We start from the raw sequence: 15,484 nt of genomic DNA, 5'->3' as shown, positions 1-15,484 counted from the left end.
ACACTTAGGTCATAGGAAGAAGGACCTCTTTACTGGAATAGTGGACAAAATCAGAAAAAGGCCCTGAGGAGGTCATCTAGATTCCTGTCTAATGCTGGTAAAATGGTTATGCTGAAGAGCGTTTTGGCCTCCATGCCCACCTACGCAACGACCTGCTTCAAACTCCCTGGTTCATTATGTAAAAAGATCTAATCTGCTCTTACCCGTTTCTGGTGGGATGCAAAAGCTGACAGAGAAATATGTCATGGATCTCCTGGAAAAAACTGGCTCAGCACAAGAGGAATGGAGGCATTGGCTTTCGTGATATCAACTGCTTCAACGATGCTCTTTTAGCGAAGCTCAGCTGGCGCTTGGTGAACAACCTGCATAGCATCCTGGCCCGAACCCTTTTTGGTAAATACTGAAAATCCTCTGACTTTCTGAAGTTTCTGTGTCCTACCTCTGCATCACACAGTTGGAGAAGTATCCTGATTGGCCGTGACTTGCTTGCCAACAGCTTGGGAGGGGCCATTGGTAATGGCAAATTCATTCGTGTTTGGGGAGAAATTTTCTCTCTACTTCCTCCCAACAGTTCATGGGGCCCATGTTCCCTCGCAGACTCTGATCTCAAGGTCTCTGATCTTATTGATGAGAGTCTCAATACTTGGGATTCAAGAAAAATCCAGAGAATTCTTTCTAACCATGAATCCAAAATTCTGAAAATCCAGCCGAGTTTGCTTGATGCAAAAGATAAAAAGATTTGACTAAAGGAAAAGTCTGGTGTTTACTCAACAAGATCTGGTTACTACTCTGCTTAAGATGCTTTATGCCAAAAGAAAGTCTCAACCTCTTTAAGCTGGATCTCTGATGTCTGGTCAGTAAATACCACCCCTAAAATCAAAACTTTCATCTGGCGTGTGGCTAGTGGTGCCTTACCAAGGAATCAGCGTCCGATGCATCCGGTATGGCGCATCGGAATTTACCTCTCACCTACTCTTCAACTATGACTTTGCATCTAAGGTATGGAAAGAAGCTCCCTTCTCTCCTACCTTATGTCTCTCTACTCACCTCTCTATCGATGACCTGTGGAAAGTGGTAAAAGATGCCCCCTTATGATGCATCTCTGGGCCTGGAGAGAGGATCTCTCGCTCTGTGGCTTTGTTGGAACATTTGGACAGCCCGCAACAACTTATGCTTTAGTGACAAATCTTTCTCTGTGAGTGATACTATTGCAAAGGCTATATCCAATGCCAAAGAGTGGCTTGAAGGACAGAAAAGTAAACTCATGTCTCCCCAGCCACTGGTGTACTATGCTCCAGAAGAATTCCCATCTGAATTTGTCTGTCACACTGATGCTGCTTGGAATCCAGACAACAAGTGGGCCGGTTTAGGATGGACCTTCTCGCACCACAACAAAAGCGAAGTCCATTCTTTCTCTCGAACTCACGCCTCAGTCAACTCCCCTCTGGTGGCAGGAGGGCTCGCTTTGAGAGCAGCTCTCTTACAAGCGATGAGCGACAATATAAGGACAATATAAGGAGTATTTCGGTAAGTAAACTACAAGAAAACATGTCATATTCCTACGAAAACATTTGGTAGGAATATTTTTAACCAATTTCTTACGCAATTATGACTAAAAAATAGAAGTGGTAGGAAATAGGTAAGAAATTTTATACGAAAAGAAAATGTCAAAAAGTGGTAGGATATATCCAACCAATAACCTACCAAATTTATATTCGTAGAAAATACGGTCAAAATTTGGTAGGAAAGTGGTAGGACCCAATTGATTGTTACGCTGGTCGAAATTTCGTAGGAAATAGTCCTACGGATTTCCTACGAAATATTGTTTGTAAAACAATTGTAGGTATTTCGTAGAAAAATATATTTTTTGGTTTATCCAACATCGACAATCTAAGATAATTTAGTTGAAGAAGCTGGACTATAAATAAGAGTCTCCACCTTCTCTTTCTCATTAATTAATAATTACTCAATTAAGTTATAGATTCATAATAATTAATGAACTTATTTTGTTTTTATATATATATATATACTTTTTTTATTAAAATCAAATTTATAATTATATTTAAATTTAAATTAAATTTCTGATATTAATTTTATTTTTGTTTTTATAAAATCATTTTATTATATTGGTAGGAAATTGGTAGAAAATATTAGTAAAAAATTCATAGGAAATAGGTAAGTAATGTTTCGTTGAAAATTGGAAGGAACAAAAATCGAAGGAAAATGGTAGTAATTTGGTAGGAAATTTTTTACCAAAATCCTACCAAAATTTCTGTTGAAATTTTTCTACCAACATTTTCGTAGGAAATTTTCTACCATTTTCCTACCTTTTATAATTTTCGATGGCCGATTTCCTATGAAACAATTTCATAGGAATTTGGTAAAAAAACAGTTTTCTACGATTTTTTGTAGGTTTTCGGCATGTTTTTCACTTGAATAAAAGTAGAAAGAATCTCTACCAAACTCTGACACCAAGTTAGATCCAATGTCTGAAGTTTTTTAGCACTTGAAAGATGTAATAATTGTTTGGAGAACCATCTATCCTGAATAGATTTGTAAGTTTTAAAATTGGATTTTGTTAAAGAATATTTCCTATGTATCAAATAGTTTGTTGCATAAATCTTGTCTGTTTGTTTCTTTTTACATATATAATTTTCGGCTTTCAACAATGCATACAATCACCGCCGTTAACAACTTGATTCGCAATCTTCTTCTTTTTTTTTGAAAATATGTTAAATTATATTTCAAAAAAGAACTGTTTGCTTTACATAATCTTGTTTAGAGATTTGAAAAGACTAAAGTCTAAAACAGAAAAACCAGAGAGCTATAAACTTTTCCAGAAAACAGAGTATGAAACAGATGTTAAACTCTGGAGTTGAACCATATTTCGAGTCCATCTACGTAGCTGTGGTCTCCCACAGATCGGAGTGAGCTCAACCGATTTCGCATTCTCTTATCCAAGTCCGATATTATTCCTTGTGGAGAGATCGGGTCTTCCCCATGCCGTCGTCTATTACGCTCTCGCCAAATCCACGTAATGGATGTCTGAAAGATATATCGTGCAAGGAACAGAGTGGTCGGGCCTAGAATGTTCGATGAGAGAAGTGAGGTAATCTCATCCCAGTTTCTGGTGTGTCGAGCACCGAGAAGACGGTAAGTCAGGTCATCCCAAATCTGTTGCGAGAAACTGCAGTAAAAAAAGAGATGCGATCTTGATTCTATGGGAACAGAGCAAAAAACGCAGGAGATAGAGGATCCACAATTCCATTGCCGCATCCTGTCACCCGTCGTTAATTGATTCAGCATTGCCAGCCATGTGATGAAGGCGCATTTCAGAGTCGCACCTTTGAACCAGACTAGAGGGCTCCAATCTTTACGCGTCGATACTTGTCTAAGGTTGTGCCAAGTTTGTTTTGAGGAAAACTTTGGCACAAAAAGGTTCTGTTTTGCACGCCATAGGGGTTGATCTTTGGCATCACTGCGGTGAGAATGGGCTCGCCAGACTTCATCTTCAATAGAGTTCAGGATTTCACTCCTGTGTCTTCTCCTCCTATGTGTGCACCACACAGAGGCAACTGTAGCTTGAGCCGAAACCTCATAAGTGATAAAACCTCGGGTACCCATCACATCGATTAAACGCCCCATCGAAGTCCAAGCGTCATACCAAAAGGAGGTCTCCTCACCATTATTTACCTGAATGCGATGATAACTTGCTGCTTCGTTTCTAGTTTTTAGAAGATGCTTCCAAATCGATGATCCAATCACTTGTGACTGTGTTAACGACCAGAAAGCTCTTCCTCTAAAAAGATATACCCGACACCACTGTTCCCATTGAGAGGAGCTACACGAAAGCAATCTCCATACCAACTTTAGACTGCAAACCTTGTTTGCCTCCACTAGAGATCGAAGCCCAAGCCATCCTTCAGCTTTGGGTTTGCAGACATCCTTCCATTGAACCTTTGCTTTCTTTGTACTCAAAGTCGGACCTGCCCATAAAAATGCACTACATAGAGACTCCACCTCAGCCATGCATGATTTTGGGAGTTTGAAAGCCGATATCCAGAAGTTTGTAAGGCCAGAGATGACCGATAGTAAGAGTTGCAATCGTCCTGCATAGGATAAGTGATGAGCGGTCCACGATCCTATACGTGTGCGTATTCCTGCGATTAAAGGGGCATAGTCTTCCTTAGCCATTCTTTTCGTCAGCAAAGGCAGTCCAAGGTATCGAACCGGAAGCTCTCCTACAGCAAATGGGAATCGATCTATTATTGATTGGCGATTGTCCTCTGAGACCCCTGCCATATAGATAGATGACTTCTCTAAGCTGATTCTCAAGCCCGAGTATGCAGCAAACTGATCAAATACTGTAACAATGCCCTTAATTGACCGAGCCTTTCCATCGCAGAAAACCAACAAATCGTCCGCAAAACAGAGGTGTGTTAGATGTAGCTTACTGCAGTTTTGGTGATAGTCAAATCGCCGATCCACAGCCGCCTTGTCTAACATACTTGACAGCACATTCATACACAAGATGAATAAATATGGAGATAACGCGCAACCTTGGCGTAATCCCCTATTACTTTGGAAGTAACTTACCAGTTCACCATTCACTTGTACCGAAAAGAAGCTGTAGATACACAGATTCTGATCCAATCAATGAAAGTTTCAGGAATGCCAACTGCAGAGAGAACATTAAGGAGAAAACTCCACTGAACCGTATCAAAAGCTTTGGCTATATCAATCATCATAGAGCATCTAGAGGGCCCCTGATCCTTGTGATAATCATGGACAAGTTCTGATGCCAGTAGCACGTTTTCGACAAGTAGGCGATCCTGCACAAATGCAGATTGGTTAGGGGCAATGAGACTCGGAAGAACTCGTTTTAATCGGTTTGCAAGGATCTTGGAGATTATCTTGTACAACACGTTACAACAAGATATTGGGCGATAGTCCTTCATCGTCTTTGCATCATTCTTATTTGGGATTAAAGCAAGAATGGTTGAATTCACTCCCTTTGGTAAAAAACTGAATCTAAAGAAAGATTGGACCGCAACAATGACATCACGACCAACTATCGCCCAAGCTCCTTTGAAAAACTCCGATGTATAGCCATCTGGTCCTAGAGATTTGTCATTTGGCATTGAGAAGACCACTTTCATCACCTCCTCGTCAGTGATTTCCTCAATCATACTCGCGCTTTCAGCCTGAGAACACTTGCGCTCCAGCAATCCTTCCAGTTCCTCAGTAGAGATACCCTGATACTCTGCAGGCATTTCGGTTAGAAATTCACGAAAATGCCTCTCCGCCTCACCCTTTATGTCTGCAAAATCTCTCAGAGTTGTGCCTTCACTGTTTACTATTTCCCTAATTGTGTTTTGAGATTCCGGATGCAAGCAGCTCGGAAAAAAACTTTGTTACATTTATCCCCTACATTGAGCCAGTGAAGTTTCGATTTCTGTTTCAGAAAGACCTCTTCTAGCTCCGAAAGATGTTCCCACCGAGCAAAAGCTAGAGATTCTGCTTGTGCTCCACTCTCAGAGGGAGTTAAAGCATTTAACTCTTGCTGGTTGCAAAGCTGGTCAAATGATTCCCTTACACGCTTTGTTAAATTCCCAATCCTTTGTTTTGCTAAAGATCGCAACGTAGGTTTCAGGTTCTTAAGTTTCTTCGTCAATCTGTACATCACAGAAGTTGAGTGAAAAAGCTCCTCCGACGTCTCCCACTGCTCTTTTACCATCGGAGCAAACTCCTGCATTTTAGCCATCAAGTTTATGAACTTAAATGACCTTTTAATCCTCTGGCTTTCAGCTGAGAAATGTATCTTCCCTCGTAAGTGGTCCGAACATCCTCCCACCTCGAAAATGCAATATGCGTGTTGCTGCGTTAGGAGCCATTCCTCATTTACCATAACCCTATCTAGCTTTTGGTGAACAAGCCCTTCGCTTTGCTTGTTGCTCCATGTTAGCCACGGCCCATGGAAACCCATATCAACTAAACCACAGTATCGAACAGCCTCCTGGAAATCTAAAGATCCCTGTGCATCATTAGCAAAATGCAGACTCGAGTGATCATCGCTAGAGAGGATTTTGTTGTAATCCCCACATAAACACCACGTTTACCCGTGACAAATAACCGTATCATGTATCTGCTTCATCTCTTCCCACAAAACTCTTCTGTCTGAAGCAAGGTTTGCAGCATAGATAAACGAACACACAAAATCATCGTCTTGATCAGCTAATGATACCGAGCAAGTGATCATCTGTTCACTTTTCCGTATCACATTCAACTTCACCTCATCACTCCACACAACCCATATCCGGCCTAGTCTATTGTATTCATAGTTTGAAACTATAGACCAGCCCGGAAACACAGCACCAGCAATCCCCAAACACTTGGTTTCAGCCACCCTTGTTTCCAGAATGCAACCAAACTTAAGAGAATTGCCATGAACCCAATCCTTTACCACTGTATGTTTACATTGCTTATTAAAGCCTCGTATATTAAAAAAAAACCCGACATTAATGATGATTTTTTTTGTTGTTCCTCCTATTCCGAGCCGACGACTTCTGACCTGCATTAGGTGAAGAACGCCCGTTCGGATGAACAAACCTGTGAGCTGATTTAGCCGCACGCGTGAGAGGAGCTCGGTTTCCTTCTAGTTGAAGCTCCGAATTCCTGACCTTTGTGTGCTCTATCTGCGCTGCATTCGCCACTTCTTTCTCATGGTTACCATTGTTCAGAGAGTTTAGAGCTTCAAGCTCCGTCATCTCTGCCGTCTCTGTTTCCTCTGTTTCACATATTTCTCCAGATTCCTCAATTTCGCCTTCCTCCGAGACCTCCTCCAAACCCGAAAATCTCGATGCAGTGGCGAGAACAACTAAATCATCTTGTTCCACACGAGCCTGTTTTGACGTTTTAATTGGAGATTGCCAGACATCCTCCGCTACAGGTGTTTCCGAGGGAACCATGATCACAGGCTCCTCCAGAATATTCATCTGCTTGACAAGAACAGACTTTTGACCATCATTATTACTTCTCTTCTCCTTAGAAACCGAAGACAAGAGGTTTGTGATAGCCGCTGCTACTGGTAGAGTAGCTGCACTCACCACATTGTCTGTTGCCTGGCTACCTTTTTTGGACTGGATTTCCCTCCATTTGGAGTTTTTGGCTGTACCCCTGCAGCCTCCCTGCGCAAGATTTCAATAGGTCCATGTACAGCTCTGCACTCCAAACTTGATTCGCAATCTTCACTAGGTTCTTGCATCAATAATCTTCAAAGAAATGGATAGATAGGTCCAAAATACGATCAATGTCAGGAGATGCAAGCGTCATTTTTGGGAGCTTAATAGTCTTTGACTCATGATGAAAATTACTATGTCACGATTCCATTTTTTCTTTGTTTTTTATTTTGTTTTTAACAAAACAATTATTTCTTTGTAATGCACCAAAGTTCATTTGTTTTTTTATAAATATATTTTATCTAATAAATTACCAAATTTAATTTTTGTATTTAGATATAATTTATTTTTATAAAAAATTCTAGTATTAAATATGATAATGATTATAAAAATATAATTCTAACCTATTTGTTCATATTAGTCCAGAAAAATTGTGATTGTAAAATTATAATTCTAACCTGTTTGTTCATATTAGTCCAAAAAACTGTGATTATAAAATCATAATTTTAAGTTATCCGTTTATATTACCGTATAATATAGATATTTATTAATTTTGAATATCAAAAGTTTTAGGTTGATTGGTATGATAAAAAATGTTATTGTTTATCATCTTCGTCATTATGATAATGTTATTTAAATTTGAGTCAATATCTTCAGGATATAGGTGCAACAGGTATTAGATTGTGTATGTATGGAACATTAGGAATATGTATATAAGGAGGTGGTTGATGCAATATTTTTTTTATAGGGGGCAAACATAAAAAAAGGGCAAAGCAATTTGACCCCAAAAAAAAAAGGGCAAAGCAATTTTTCTAGTAGGGACAAATGACTAAAGCTTTTATATATTACAAAGAATTTGGAATTCATAGGAGGCAAGTGCCACCCTTTTGGCTCATGTAGATTCGCCACTGACGGCGTTAAAATAACTTTCTCCATATTAAATGCTCAAAGTTTTCAGATTTAATGTTTTATACTCTAAACGAAAACCGTTTGAAAATCTCTTGGAAAATTCTACAGCACAAGGTTCAATATCCGCAAATTTCCAACAATACGACGCTCAAGTTCTGAATCAGAGAGGCAGAATTAGGTCCTCACAATGAGAAAATATCAAGTTTCGTACGATATAAAGTTAGAAACTAAAGGAAGACTAATTGTATATTGTAACAGTAGTTTAATCCCGCAAAATTAAATTAGTAAAAAAAATCTTATTATTCCATATAAACCACAAATGGAGAAGTCAACATCTGGCATATATCAATCGACTCATGAACGCAAATCACATCTATTATGTTATTTATGTGTAACTAAAACCGACATATCAAACTTCTACTATCAAATCCTTAAATAAATCACCAACCCTACTCACACCCACCAAAGCAACCCCATAAAATACATCAAAATATAACAAGTGTCAATTTTAGCCTTTAAAGAAAAATGCTTTCATGTGATTGGACAAAACGAAGTCGACGACACGAAACTGCTTGTTTATACTCGGTTTATCATGTGAATAAATGTACTAGGTTGTGTGGATTTATACAAGACATAGCTAGGATTAAATTAGAGGAAAATTGCAAAACCAGACAGAGGGAAATCAACAAATCTGATCCAAAATAACAGACAAGAGCTAATTCAGGACGATGACCTCGAAGATGAAGTAAACTTACGATTGGAAGAAAGAATAGAGGGATGCAAAAGCTTAAGCACGACGGGCCTATCTAACAGGAAAGATCGAATTTTATAACTTTTGAGTTACCATCAAAAAAATTCTTAAATACGACTAAAATAATTTTTGATTCTATCACTAACTTTTTTCTTTCTAAAACTATGATTTTTTTACAATTACCACGAATACTAAAGAAATGAATTTTGAAGATTTATAATATAAATAGAGAGGATTACTAAATTATTCGGTTTACCCCTAGAGGAGAACCTCTATATTCACCCCCTCATTTTTTATCGGATCAAATGAAGACATCTAGTTTATTTAATTAAAATAAAAATTAATAAAAATAAATAAATAGGACCCAAAAACTCAAAATTTGTCATAATTAAAAAAAATAAATTTCCTTCATTCCTTTTTATTTCTCTTTCACTATGCCTAGATTTTTATAGATTTTTATTAGGTCTTTTTTTGCTGTATCCAAGTTTAGTCATTAAAACCCCTAAACTTTTAGTGTAAAAAGTTCCACATTGGTAAAATATAGGCATAACCAAGTTTTTGTAATACTATATAAGACAACACATTATCAGTATGATGGTCTGTAGATCTTTTTCCTAAATCGAAAAAGGTGAGATTTAATGTAAATCTAAAGTTTATTCCGGGATGATAAATTATACTTTTCCCAAGTTAATCGTTATGGAAGGCTAGGCCTGGAACGGAGCCGGATATCCGGATTTTTCAAAATATCCGGATACACCGGATAATCAATTTTACTATCCGGATCCGGATCCGAAAACTCCGGATATCCGGAGACCGAATCCGGGTTGAACCGAATATTTACGGATATCCGACCGGATATCTGGTTTCATTGATTTACTATCCGGATCCGAATATACGGATATTCGGTTTTTACGAATCGGATAGGACCGGATACCGGATCGGAGATTGGATACCGGATAATAATTTCAGGCCCTATGGAAGGCTATGCCTCCACGATTATGATCACATAGTATTTTTGTCTCCTTAGATCATATTTATAAAAGAGAACGATCATCGTTATTGATGCTTAAATTTGCACAATTTTTAAATCTGCACTATTTTCCTTTTTCTCTTGATAACTTATTAACAACATTGATATTATTGTTATTGTTTTTTCTCTTATACTTTGACGTGTAGACTGCAATGGAGAACAATCATTCAAGTGGTCGTGAAATTGTTGTTGATGATCAGTATGGATCCAGTTTGCAACTCTCACATGAATCTGGTTTGTTAAGTCAAAATTCGATTGCTTTGTTAGAAGAGGAAAAAGATGATTCAATAAGTGAAGACGAAGCTGCACTCAGTGAATTCGAAGAAGAAGAAGACATAGACGAGAAAGAGGATTATGTTCAAACTGATGATGAACTGTGTATTGGAATGGAGTTTAGTTCTGATGAGACTGCATATATGGCTTATCAAAAATATGGAGGCAAACATGGTTTCAACGTTAAGAAACAACGGAGGAAGAAAAAAATGCTACGGTTGTAAGGCTTCTTTATGTTTGCTCAAAAGAGGAGTATAGAAAGGAACCTACGGTCAAAAACTCGTATTCACAACCAATCACACGCTGTGGTTGTAAAGCTCATATGACTTGCTACCTTCAGAAGACTGGAAGATATAAGATTGTTTCTTTTGATCCGAATCATAACCATGATTTAGTGAAGACACCAATGAAGCATTTGTTGAAGGGCAATCAGACAGTTTCTTTTGCTCAAAAGCAACATGCTGATGATGCCGAGATGTCAGGAATTTCAGCAAAAGGAACCGTTGAAATTATGAGTAGAGAAGTTGGGGGTCAAGGAAATCTGGGTTTTATGGAGAAAGACTATAGAAATTACATTTATCGAAAGCGAATGGAAGAAATGAAAAAGGGAGATGCTGGAGCAGTTTTGGAATACCTTCAAAAAAGGAAAGAGGATAATTCATCTTTTTTTTATGCAATGCAACTTGATGAAGATGATATGATCACTAATATCTTCTGGGCAGATGATCGGTCTATAAGTGATTACAATCTTTTTGGAGATGTCGTTTGCTTTGACACAACTTATAAGACCAATGAATATGATAGACCATTTTCTCCATTTGTCAGAGGTTAATCATCATAAGCAAACAGTTGTGTTTGGGGCTGCTCTCTTATATGATGAAACCATTGAGTCATTTAAGTGGCTTTTTGAGACTTTTCTTGGAGCAATATCTGGAAAACAACCAAAAACAATTCTAACAGACCAATCTGCAGCAATGGCGAAAGCAATAATGAATGTGTTTCTTGAAACAAAACATAGGTTATGTGTATGGCATATTTATCAAAACGCAGCAAAGAAGCTAAGTCATGTATTTCATGGAGCAGAACAGTTTGCCACAGACTTTGGAAAGTGCGTATATGACCACGAGGAAGAAGAAGATTGGTTATTGGCATGGAATAATATGCTCAAGAAGCATAAATTGACAAAGGATAAATGGTTGAAGAATTTGTTTGAGGTGAGAGAAAAATGGGCAATGGAATATGGACGTCATACTTTTACAGCAGATATGGTGAGCACACAGCGTAGTGAAAGTATGAATAATATATTAAAAAGATACTTGAAGCGTAGTTATGACTTGTTGTCCTTTTTTGAACACTATGAGAGAGTGTTGGATAATCTGTGATATAAAGAATTAACTGCTGACTTCAATATGATGCATACCTCGCCGGTATTAAGTGTTACTGTAAAGATGTTGCAGCATGCTGAGAAAGTGTATACACCAGAAGTTTTACCTTATTTCAAAAGCAGTATGCAGTTATCGGTGATTATGTTGCCAAAAAGGTCAGTAAGTCTGAGATGGTGTATGAATACAAAGTATCTTATCGTGGTGAAGCACGAAAGCATGTGATTAGGTATGATGCTACAAATCAAACAATACATTGTAGTTGCATGAAGTATTCATTTTCTGGGATTTTATGTCGGCATGCGTTGAAAGTGTTGGATAAGAAGAATGTTAGAAGAATTCCATCTAACTACATTCTGAATCGATGGAGTAAAGAGGCAAAAGCACGAAGTGTATCTTCTTATCATTCAGAGCAACATAATGAAAGAGTGAATCAGTCGATTGGAAAGCGTTAAAGCCATTTATGTCGCAATTTCCGTGAGATTGCATCTCTTGCTGCTGAACATATAGAACTGACGTTATGTGCAAATGAAGCTGCCTCTAAGTTGCTTAAAACATAGGAGGAAAAGGAAAACGAACTTGTGAAAGCTAATGCATGGAAGCTCCCAACTTCAGATGTTAAACATGTGGAAGAGGAAGCAGGAGATTACAAGGAAGTTCCAAATGCACGTGGAATTAAAAGAAAAGCTCATGTTGGACGACCAAAGAACCAAAAAGTCGGACCCTATGGTCGATATTTGAATGTTCTTGAAGTGAAAAAACGTGGAACATCAAAATCATCAAGTACTGCTACAGCAAAGAAAAATTTATTATTTTAGGTATTTCATAAATATTTTTTAATTGAAATAATTTAACAAAACGTGACTTGATCAATATATATATAAATGTTTCATGACACAACTCTTACTTCTGATACCCAGTTATCTGTCGCTACCACTAATTCGACCTTACAAATTGGACCACGTTTCTCACAAATGCTCCAAGTAAATATTTTATTTTCTTTACTATTTTTTATCATAATAATTTTATTTATGTCCAATTTCCATCAGATGTGGCTAGCTATATATATATATTGGATAAATTTGAAAATTGCTTCAAGATACAACTCTTACTCCCGATACTCAGTTATCTGCTGCTACCACCAGTTCAACCTTACAGAATCGACCATTTTTCTCACAAGTGCTCCAAATAAATACTCTATTTTATTTACTAGTTTCTAATCATACTAATTTTTTTGTTTATCTAATTGCCATTGAAACGTAAGTTGATCAATAAATATATATATATATATATATATATTTTTTTTTTAATTATTGGATAAATTTGAAAGTTGCTTCAGGATACAACTCTTACTCCCGATACTTAATTATCTGCTGCTACCACCAGTTCGACCTTATAGAATTGACCATTTTTCTCACAAGTGCTCCAAGTAAATACTCTATTTTATTTACTATTTTTTAATAATAATTTTTTTTTGTTTATGTCTAATTTCCATCAAAACGTGAGTTTATCAATATATATATTGATTATTGGATAAACCTAAGTATATATATATATATTGAATAAATTTGATAAATGTGTCAAAATACAACTCTTACTCCTGATACTCAGTTATCTTCTGCTACCACCAATTCGACCTTACAGAATCGACCATTTTTTTCACAAGTGTTTAGAGTTTTTATTTTATTTACTATTTCTAATCACTATAATTTTTTGTTTATGTCTAATTTTCATCGAAACGTAAGTTAATCAGTATATATATATATATATATATTTATTAATTATTGAAAAATTTTGATAACTATTTCAGTATACAATTCTTACTTCCGATACCCAGTTATCGGTTGCTACCACCAATCCAACCTTACAAAATGGACCATTTTATTCTCAAATATTCGAGGTAATTATTTTATTTTGTCTAGTATTATTATTATCATTATTTTTATTATTTAAATTTGAGTAATTTATCAAATTTTTAATAATATAAAGTTTTATATTTGATAGGAATTTGATAAAACTTATGGTGGTTCATCATAAGCAAAAAAGAGAGCAAAGAAGATAAAAGAAAAATACTAGAAAAAAGAAAAAAAAAGTCTAAAATGAATCGATAGAGACAGATGGAAAAAGGAAGAAGGTAATTTTTTTTTTAATTATGACAAATTTCGAGTTTGTGGTTCTATTTATTTATTTTTATTAAATTTTATATTAATTAAATAACCTAGATGACTTCATTTGATTGGATGAAAATAAGGGGGTGAATATAGAGGTTCACCCCTAGGGATGAACCCAAGAATTGTCCTACCCAAAATACATTTTTTGCATTTAGTGAAAAAAACCTATTTACAAAAATATCATTACTTTTTTGTGCCACGTAAGCAAAAGATAGTGCTTTAAAACGATAAATCTACTAGGTTTTCACGGTAGACTTATCAGATATTGGTCAACGCAATTTTTTTGGATGGCTGATTTGTTAGGACGATGGTAGATTTGTTCGAGAGTTGGTAGATTTATAAAATGTTGGTAGACTTTTTTTTGTAGAGTTTTGACAATGACACGGTAGATTTGTTAAGTTTCAGTAGATTTGTTGTCATGTATGACACACTTGTTAAAATGTTGGTAGACTTGTTAAGGAATTCGTTGACTTACTCGCATAATTGACTTTGTTGGTAGATTTGTTGACAATTGGGGTAGATTTAATACCCGAAATGGTAGACTTATTTCTTTTGGTTGTAGATTTATTCACTAAAATTTAAGATAACATGATGGTATAGTTATCCCTATTTTGGTAGATTAATTATGAAATTGGTATAGTTAAATCAAGTTGGTAGATTTATCGCTTTTTTTTTTAATTGAATGTAAAATTTATTCAAAAAAAAAGCCAATGTTTTTACATCAAAGTTTTTCGAAACTGAATGATGCTAAGCTGTTTTAAAAAAGTACATTTGGTAAAAAAATTCTATCTAGTGGCAAACCAGTGCTGAAGGCTGCCCTCCAGCTTGGAGAATCCCGATGATCGTATAGTGGAAAGCTGATTCCAAATCTGCTTGTCGATCTGCTGAATTATACGAGATGAAGCATTTGGAAGTTCTCCATGCCGTCGCGAGTTCCTTTCTCTCCAGATAGTGTGGATTGAGCATTGTAGCACATATCTGGTAAGAAACATAGGTATAGGGGCCAAGCTGTCATACGAGATGATTTGTGTTAAGCTGTTCCAATCCATAGTGAATCGAGAAGAGAGCAGACCTGATGCTAAACATGTCCATATTGTTGCAGAGAATGGACAAGGGAAGAATAAATGATCCCTTGTCTCTATTGATGCAGGGCAGAAGATACATCCCGAGTTAATACCTGGATTCCAAGCGATCATACGGTCACCTGTTGAGAGCCGATTTTTGATTGCCAACCATGAGCAGAAAGCATACTTTGGCATCGCAAACTTAAACCATATACCCTTATGCCATTGGACCAGAGGATGAGCCTCACGAAGCTGTGCCCAGGTATTTTTTGAGCTGAAACAGGGTTTAAACTTGCCCTTTGAATTCCTCCAGAGGCTGAAATCCTGCTCTTCCGATAATGATAATGCATTTATTGCCTTGTCAACTGAGAGCAGACGTCTTCGGCGAGCGGTCTTCGCCATCGCAATTGATGCATTCAGTGGAATCCCTGTGTCGATAACACCTCTGTATCCTGTCATATCGTATAGACATCCTAAAACTGACCAGATATCAAACCAAAAGGATGTAGTTCGACCATTCTTTATTTCCCTCCTGTGGAATTCCCTTACTTTGTCTCTTTATTTCAGCAACTTTCGCCATATCCACGAACCTGAACTTTGTCTTTCATCAATAGACCAAAACGATCTCTGCTTGAGAAGATTTTGTTGAACCCATTTAACCCATAAAGATGGTTTTGCAGAAGCAACATTCCAAATGAGCTTATAACAGCTAACATCATTAATCTC

At 36.8% G+C, this 15,484-nt stretch overlaps 4 protein-coding genes across 4 annotated transcripts; 1 reads left to right on the top strand and 3 right to left on the bottom strand.

Moving 5' to 3' along the window:
* Nucleotides 1-1,081: 1,081 nt before the first annotated feature.
* LOC112086121 lies at nt 1,082-1,516 on the top strand. Its single transcript, XM_024154899.1, has one exon. It carries the CDS (start codon nt 1,082-1,084, stop codon nt 1,514-1,516), a length of 435 nt encoding a protein of 144 aa, XP_024010667.1.
* A 2,208-nt stretch (nt 1,517-3,724) lies between these two features.
* On the bottom strand, nt 3,725-4,506 carry LOC112086116. Its single transcript, XM_024154893.1, has 2 exons — nt 3,883-4,506; nt 3,725-3,799 (listed from the first exon to the last, which is right to left on the bottom strand). The coding sequence occupies exons 1-2, from the start codon at nt 4,504-4,506 to the stop codon at nt 3,725-3,727; spliced, it is 699 nt and encodes a 232-aa protein (XP_024010661.1).
* Nucleotides 4,507-4,607: 101 nt separating this feature from the next.
* Nucleotides 4,608-7,648, bottom strand: LOC112086111. The gene is made up of 6 exons (XM_024154890.1): nt 7,637-7,648; nt 6,572-7,187; nt 6,134-6,465; nt 5,906-6,034; nt 5,419-5,749; nt 4,608-5,320 (listed from the first exon to the last, which is right to left on the bottom strand). The coding sequence occupies exons 1-6, from the start codon at nt 7,646-7,648 to the stop codon at nt 4,608-4,610; spliced, it is 2,133 nt and encodes a 710-aa protein (XP_024010658.1).
* A 6,831-nt stretch (nt 7,649-14,479) lies between these two features.
* LOC112086108 lies at nt 14,480-15,217 on the bottom strand. Its single transcript, XM_024154884.1, has one exon. It carries the CDS (start codon nt 15,215-15,217, stop codon nt 14,480-14,482), a length of 738 nt encoding a protein of 245 aa, XP_024010652.1.
* Nucleotides 15,218-15,484: the final 267 nt, after the last annotated feature.

This window comes from Eutrema salsugineum, unplaced genomic scaffold (genome assembly GCF_000478725.1).
Source record: "Eutrema salsugineum unplaced genomic scaffold, Eutsalg1_0 scaffold_9, whole genome shotgun sequence".
Classification (NCBI taxonomy): domain Eukaryota; kingdom Viridiplantae; phylum Streptophyta; class Magnoliopsida; order Brassicales; family Brassicaceae; genus Eutrema; species Eutrema salsugineum.
The sequence above is the reverse complement of the archived record's forward strand: the minus strand, read 5'-3'. Positions and strand labels throughout refer to the sequence as shown.

Excerpts from the sequence above, each read along its gene's own strand:
- LOC112086116 (XM_024154893.1), bottom strand. The coding sequence starts at position 4,506 with ATGTTAGACAAGGCGGCTGTGGATCGGCGATTTGACTATCACCAAAAC. Across the intron at positions 3,800-3,882 it reads CTCTAGTGGAGGCAAACAAG|AGGAAGAGCTTTCTGGTCGT; the intron begins GTTTGCAGTCTA and ends ATATCTTTTTAG.
- LOC112086121 (XM_024154899.1), top strand. The coding sequence starts at position 1,082 with ATGCCCCCTTATGATGCATCTCTGGGCCTGGAGAGAGGATCTCTCGCT.
- LOC112086108 (XM_024154884.1), bottom strand. The coding sequence starts at position 15,217 with ATGACAGGATACAGAGGTGTTATCGACACAGGGATTCCACTGAATGCA.
- LOC112086111 (XM_024154890.1), bottom strand. Across the intron at positions 5,750-5,905 it reads AAAAGCTAGATAGGGTTATG|GAGTTTGCTCCGATGGTAAA; the intron begins GTAAATGAGGAA and ends GCTAAAATGCAG. Across the intron at positions 5,321-5,418 it reads GCTCAATGTAGGGGATAAAT|ACATAAAGGGTGAGGCGGAG; the intron begins GTAACAAAGTTT and ends GAGATTTTGCAG.